The 7,433-nt window shown below is 32.8% G+C and overlaps 1 protein-coding gene across 1 annotated transcript; it reads left to right on the top strand.

The window, feature by feature from the left end:
• Nucleotides 1-2,869: 2,869 nt before the first annotated feature.
• Nucleotides 2,870-4,160, top strand: LOC111909889 (uncharacterized). The gene is made up of 2 exons (XM_023905659.2): nucleotides 2,870-3,826; nucleotides 3,945-4,160. The coding sequence occupies exons 1-2, from the start codon at nucleotides 2,870-2,872 to the stop codon at nucleotides 4,158-4,160; spliced, it is 1,173 nt and encodes a 390-aa protein (XP_023761427.2).
• The last annotated feature ends 3,273 nt before the right edge of the window (nucleotides 4,161-7,433 follow it).

The following is a 7,433-nucleotide window of genomic DNA, read 5'->3' as shown; positions in this document are numbered from 1 at the left end:
TAATAGGCCGGGACAGAAAAACTTCGTTATAAATTCATAACTTCTTCATTTGACGTCCATTCTCGCCTAACTTTTCATCGCTTCGATACCAACAATGAGACCATCGATCCTCGTTTAGATTGCTTCGGCTACAAACCGCTCGATCTCAACTCGAGTATTTCGGGCTGCATACCGCTAAGTCGAAACTTCAATAAATCTTAACTTCCTCATACGAAGTCAGATTTGGGCGTTCTATATATATTCGGAAACCTCGTTTCAACCACTACAACATTATCCAAATATATCAAGTTTATTTTACACTTAAATTTTGACGCTTATTTTTATTCTTAATTAATCAAACCACATAATTAAGCAATTAAGCACAAAACACATAATACTCAAATAATACACTCTTATTATTTCAAAACGGGTTACAAAGGTTAACCTAGACTATTACATTGCTAAAAATGGCAAGCCCGGAAACACAGGCGTTACATACACCAAGTGTTACACCACCTAATAAATGTGTCGGCTAACCACACACGCTCCATTGATCTACGATTAACATCAAGCTACCCTTTGCCACACACTGTCAGTCTTGATTAGTGTGCCGGTTAACCACACATGCTCCACTAACGACTTAACAATGTGCAAACTGCAATTTCATGGGTTAGCACCATATTCACATTTTCCTAAGTAACTAAGATTTGGGAATCTATAAGTGTTTAGTTACTTTATATTTTTCATTATACTTTTAATGAAGGGAGAATTAGAGTCCTATCCTACCCGTTCGGCTAACGACCATCCTCCAGTCAAGGAAGTGGTGGGTGAGAGTGGACACCCATTAAACTATCATTTTATGGGCAGTAACCTTATAACCCACCTTATAGACCGGCTTCGTGAATGAGGCCTACTAACGGTAAGACTGCCTTTGTTCTTACACACACATATTTGTGTGTGTGTGTGTGTGTGTATATATATATATATATATATATATATATATATATATATATATATATATATATATATATATATATAACCTATAATATTATAATAGTACAAGGTAGAATTTTAAACTTTAAAATTCTTGGGTTTGGAATTAAATGTTTCAAAAGTTAGACTTTTACATTTACAAATTCCAAAACTTGAGGGCAAGTTTTGAACTATTCAAATACTTTTGGAATCCATAACTTATGAGTTTAATATAGGTTTAAATGAAAAGTCTCTTGAAAATCCATAACTTGAGGACAAGTTATGAAGTTCATAAAAACCATTTATAGGAAAAAGACTCTTCAAGTTCATAACCTATAGGTTTAATGATCTCTTTAAAAGAAAAACTTTTCATTTTCCATAATTTGAGGACAAGTTATGGAATTCATCAAAAAACATTTAGATCAAAACTGTAACATACAAAAACAATCAATTTGTCTATGATCTAAATTAAGCTCACAAGAACAAGACAATTCACATCAAACAAATTTCATGTAATTAGCCTAACCATATAAACTCATACAAAACATGAAACTTTGAAAATTATCTTATAAATTGGATAAGCATGATCATTACCACATCAAAAACAGGTTTATAAGTTCAAAAACAGCTTAGGGTAATGATCCTAGTACAATTCTAGCCAAAAGCATCGAAAAACTACATTCTAGAGCACCAACTCGTCGAGTGCAGGAGCTGACTCGGCGAGTTGGATAAATTTGTGCATGGACGCGTCGAGTCCCCTAGTGGACTCGGCGAGTCCACAGTCCAGAAAGCTGAAATTTAACTTATAAAACATTTTCAAGCAAGTAGCATCAAGTATAACTGAAAACAAGCCTAGGCTATGATACCACTGAAGGGTTTTGAGCATGCAAACACTACTAAGGTGTACATGCAACCCTAAATAATTTGGATCTATGTTTTCTCTATTATACACAAGGGCGGAGGAAATGTAGGGGATAGCAGATATCCTCCCCCCCCCCCCCCCAAGCATCTTTTATTTATTTTGTATAGTATTATTATATCTAGTTTTATAAGCCCAAAAGTTAATTATTTTAAGCCCACTGCCCCCTATCGGCTACAACCCATTTATTTAATAATGTTAGACAAACAAATACTTACTTTAGGCATACCACATATGAAATTTACAATTTAACATTTATTGGTAGCCGACAAATCGTCCAATACTTCGAAGGTATTACTTTAGTTATATTCATCACAATTAAATTCAAGACTCCCAAAAGATAAATTCTAATCCTCATTAGTTAATACATATTAAAGTTTAAAGTTTTTGTAATTTGTGGTAGTATTTATTTTGAACAGTATAATACTTCAAAGGGAGTACTTCAAGTCTTCAATTATAGTCAATTAGTCATCATAGTTTGTTCATCGGACGTCCAAAAGGTAATTATTTTAATTTTTACTAGTTAGTATATATTTAAGCTTTTTGTAATTTGTGTTTAATATTTATTTTTAACATTATAATTTGTAATTAATGATGGTATTATGATTGGTTAATTGGTTTCATAATTTTTAAAATTAAAGGGTAAACTATGAGCAAAAAAGAACCATTGATTCTTTTTTCAAATGAATAGAAGATGTTAATGATCCGCAACCGCATCTTGTTAGTGATAATATTGGGGAAAATGTTAATACATGCCCACAACCAAAAAGGAATAGTAATATGGAAGACTCAATTAATGTTGAATATGGTAAAAATGATATTTCAAATTCAAGAGAGGTAAACTTCGATTCTTTGATTCGTGATCCCAGAGAATGGCCTTTGATTTTAAGTTATTCAAGTCACCAACGGGATGAGATTAGAAAATTGTATACTACACTTGGACCATATCAAAATTAAAAATCAAAGTATCCTTCTAGTCCTAGTGGTCCAAATGGTTCTATGCGCAGTTTTCAACAAGCTTGGTTTACAAAATTTTGGTGGTTGGAATATTTTGAGAAAAAAGATGTTGCATTTTGTTTCCCTTGCTTTCTTTTTAATAAGAAACCTATTGGACGAGTCGGGTCAGATACAATTACCGTGACAGGATTTAATAGGTGGAAAAAGGTGAATTGTGGCAAAGATTGTGCTTTCATCGTCCATGAAGGTAAGACTCCGGCCTCAACACATAATTTTTCTGTTAGATGCTATGAAGATTTAAAAAACCAATTGTGTCACATAGAAAATTTGATTGAGAAACAAATGACTCAACAAGTTATGGATAATAGATTATGCCTTAAAGTTTCTGTTGAGGCTATTAAATGGCTCACATTTCAAGCATGTGCTTTAAGAGGTCATGATGAGCGACCTGACTCAAGAAATCAAACGAATTTCCTTGAACTTATAAAGTTGCTTGCTTCTTATAACAAGACTATTGATGATGGTGTGTTAGAAAATGCTCCTCAAAATGCAAAGTACACATCACCCGATATCCAAAAAGAAATATTAAGTGTTTTAGCTACAAATGTACAAAAAGCCATTCATGATGAAATCGGGATGGCAAAATTTTGTTTGATTGTTGACGAGTCTCAAGATGAATCTAAGAAGAAACAAATGGCTATTGTTGTGAGATTTGTTAACCGAGAAGGACATGTCAAAGAAAGAATTTTGGATTTGATCCAGGTCAAATATACAACTTTATTGACCTTGAAAAATGCGATAATGGGTTCATTGTCTTATCATAAACCTAGTGTCCAAGATATTCGGGGTCAAGGATATGATGGAGCTAGTAACATGCGTGGAGAATGGAATGGGTTGCAAGCTTTATTATTAAAGGAATGCCCTTATGCTTATTACATACATTGTTTTGCTCATCAATTGCAAATGTCTCTAGTTACAGCGACTAAAGATTTGACTGAGGTACATAACTTCTTCAAAACTTTACATTTTATAGTTAATTTCATAAGTTCTTCTTCCAAGCGTACTAAAAGATGAAGGTTGGCAATTGCTTTTGCATCAAGTGGTTTGCTTTTGTAAGAGGAGTGACATTCTGATTCCTGGTATAAATGAAACTTATAGATATGTAATTCGAACACGGCATGATAAACATGATATCATTGTAGAGCATCACTACCGAGTTGAATTGTTTATTGTTGCTATTGGCAGTCAGTTACAAGAGTTAAACTCTAGATTTAATGAGTCTGTAACGGAGCTTCTTCGTCTTAGTGCTGCGCTAGATCCAAAAAATCCTTGAATGTTGAAGATATATGTAAATTGGCAACAACTTATTACCCTTTGGACTTTACAGAGCACGAAATTAATTTGCTGAAACTTGAGTTACGACATTATGAGCTAGATGTGCGCAATCACCCACAATTGAAAAATTCATTTACAATTTCTAAGTTGTGTAGGGGCCTACATGAAACAGGAAAGTCAAGTACTTATCCTTTGCTTGACAGATTGATTCGCATTATATTGACACTTCCTATTTCTACCACGACATCTGAAAAAGCATTCTCAGCAATGAAAATCGTGAAAACATGAATTTGGAATACCATGAATGATGATTTTCTTAAAATTTGTCTACTTATTAACATTGAGAGAGAGATTGTTGACATGTTTTCCACAGATAAAATTATAGATGATTTTTCTTCTATGAAGTAAAGATGGGCACAACTTAAAGTGAGCAAGGTACTACTTTTTATACTTTTAAAAAAATTATTTGTATTCTTCTCAATTGAGCATAATATCATATGTATTTATGTATAACTCGTTATTTTTATAATTTTAGATTAATATATGAGAGTCGGTGTTTATAATCATTGGAAAAATTTTGAAGATTGGCTCTTACAAAGATCTACGCATTTTCTATTTAGACGATTTTTTTTCTTTATTAGTATCTCTTTCAATTTTATAGACATGATTATGTTATTTGATTTTTTTTAATATATATAAGCCCCCTTATCCTAAAATCCTGGCTTCGCCCCTGATTATACATGTAAACTTGAACTTTCCAAGGTATTACCCTAACTAGCATAAAAAACTTGATACTTGGGTAATAAAACAAGTTAGATAACATACCTTTTCTTGTAGCTTGTTGGAAACCTTGAACCTTTAGCCTTTAAGAACTTAGCACCAATAATATGAATGCCTCAAATGGAATCACAACACAACTAGAACAAAGGATAACTTTAGAAGAAATTCCTTGCACACACCAATCAACTAGCCCTATAGTATTCAACTTAAGTGCCAATTTCATGAGCTAGATGGGTTCTTATATAGTGTGATAAACTAGGGTTACATCATGTAAACCCTAATGACTTTCCATATCCCTTATGCTCCATGGGTTAAAACCACCATGGAGTATCCATGGGTTACCACATGGGTTTAGCCCAACATGAAGAACTATGGATCATAAGCCCACTTTATAAGAATGAATGATTTACCAAATCAACCCCTTATATATAATTAGTCTATTTTTTATCACATAATTATTTACAAATTAATTTTTGATCAATACTAGTTAAACAATATGATTTCATATTAATATATTAGAACATATAAATATTAATAAACCATAAATAATTTCTTCTCAAAAGCCCATCCTATCAAATTGTCCTAATGATATGCAACCTAAATAGACCATGCTACTCTCGGGTGAAGTACATACCAATAATAGTTATGAACTTAAGACACTAATCCAACGGCTCCAAGCATGCACACTATGTTTGTCTATGGTCCTTCCTTTGTGAAATAGATCAACTGAAAGCATTTCAATGACACTAATTTTACAATTCCAAATCCTTATCGTAAATGCAATAATACCGAATTCTTGCCATTTGCTATAATCTGTTAGATTCTAAACTTATATGCAATGATCCTCTTATAATGACTATGCACAAAAGTCACAGAGACTTGGCAACAAACATTACAAAGTATTCCAATGGAGAGGAATTCCATGGAAACGAAGTCTCACATCCAAAGTACATTCCTTTGAACATCCTTCTTGCATTAAGTTACCTAATATTACATAGATTTAAAGAATAACTTCCACTTATGGAAACATTTCCATATTCCCATTTTTACTATCACTTCTGAACAAGAGTTACCTCTTCTTAGAGTATGCCAACATGATCCTTCCAAAATTTACACTATACTTCCAACTATCCATAAGCAACCAATCTTTGGTAAACCTCAGATTATCCTCGATAATTGGTTAACCACTTTAGTCATATACGGTTCTATTCCTTTTTTCCCTCTTAATGCCCTAGGCATTTGGAAAAATTAGAGCACGAGAATATTACAGTATATGCAATCGATCCTATACCCGAAGCATATGGGACACGATTCATAATGTCTTACATAAATACATGATACTTGATCAATATTTTTCTATAATATTTCTTTTTGTCATGTTCTCACAATTTGAACTATGAAGAGGGATGTTGTAATCATAATTGAATTTGAGAACGCAATCTCAATTCAAACTATGAAGAGGGATGTCGTAATCATAATCGAATTTGAGAACGCAATTAACACACACACACACATATATATATATATAATTTCCTTAAGTTGAACAAAGCATTCATATATATCCTTCGATTAAATTTGATTAAAGGATCTCAATCTACGCTTTTAAAATTGAAATGAAGTATAATTCCTCTCCCTTTATTATAGCAAAACAACTTATCAAACCCTGCATCTTTGCAAATTGAAACTTTTTTCTATAATTAACATTGCTAACTTGCAACACTTACCATAATAATTATGCTCCCACTAACATAATAATTATTATCTTACTAGCATAACACTTATGCTCCCACTAGCTTTGACATGTACCCAGAAATCAGTTGGACTTCTAGAAATCAATACTTATTGACTTTCATACCAATGTTCAGATTTTTGATACGATATGCTTCGATTAGACTTTATCTAGGCTTCTCAAATTCATACACCTTTCCTTAGATAGCTCACATATAGCAATCGTAGCTCCTAAAAGATGTTGTCGATATGCAACCGACTTGCAACTACAACTCACATGTATCCGTTTCAAGAATATAAGATATTATCGTCTCACATTCACTTGTGATAAAATCCATGAAGTGATTCAGATGAGCGTGGGTTGAATCCTAAACTCGAAACTTATTCCAGGAGTACTCATGAACACTACAACCACCTTGTCCTAGACAAACTACAGACCTATTCATAATAGTCTTGCCTCAATTCTTACTTCCAAAGTATGATCGACTGTGGATGGTTTGACTAACCTATTTATTCAGGAAGTCAAAACATGCAAAGTGAAACACAAGAATAATAATAATCCTATATGGCCCCAAAACTTTTGATTCATATTTATTACTCATCATTCATTGTATAATGTTTCGAATAACCAACTTAATACTTGAATTAAAACAATAGTTATGCCATGCTCCAAGCATGCACACTATGTTTGTCTAAACGATAGTTATGCCATGCACCAAGCATGCATACTATGTTTGTCTATGGTCCTTAAGTTGTGAAATAG

Source organism: Lactuca sativa, chromosome 4 (assembly GCF_002870075.4).
Source record: "Lactuca sativa cultivar Salinas chromosome 4, Lsat_Salinas_v11, whole genome shotgun sequence".
Taxonomy (NCBI): Eukaryota; Viridiplantae; Streptophyta; class Magnoliopsida; order Asterales; family Asteraceae; genus Lactuca; species Lactuca sativa.
Note: the sequence above shows the minus strand (reverse complement) of the source record. Positions and strands in the feature narration are given on the sequence as shown.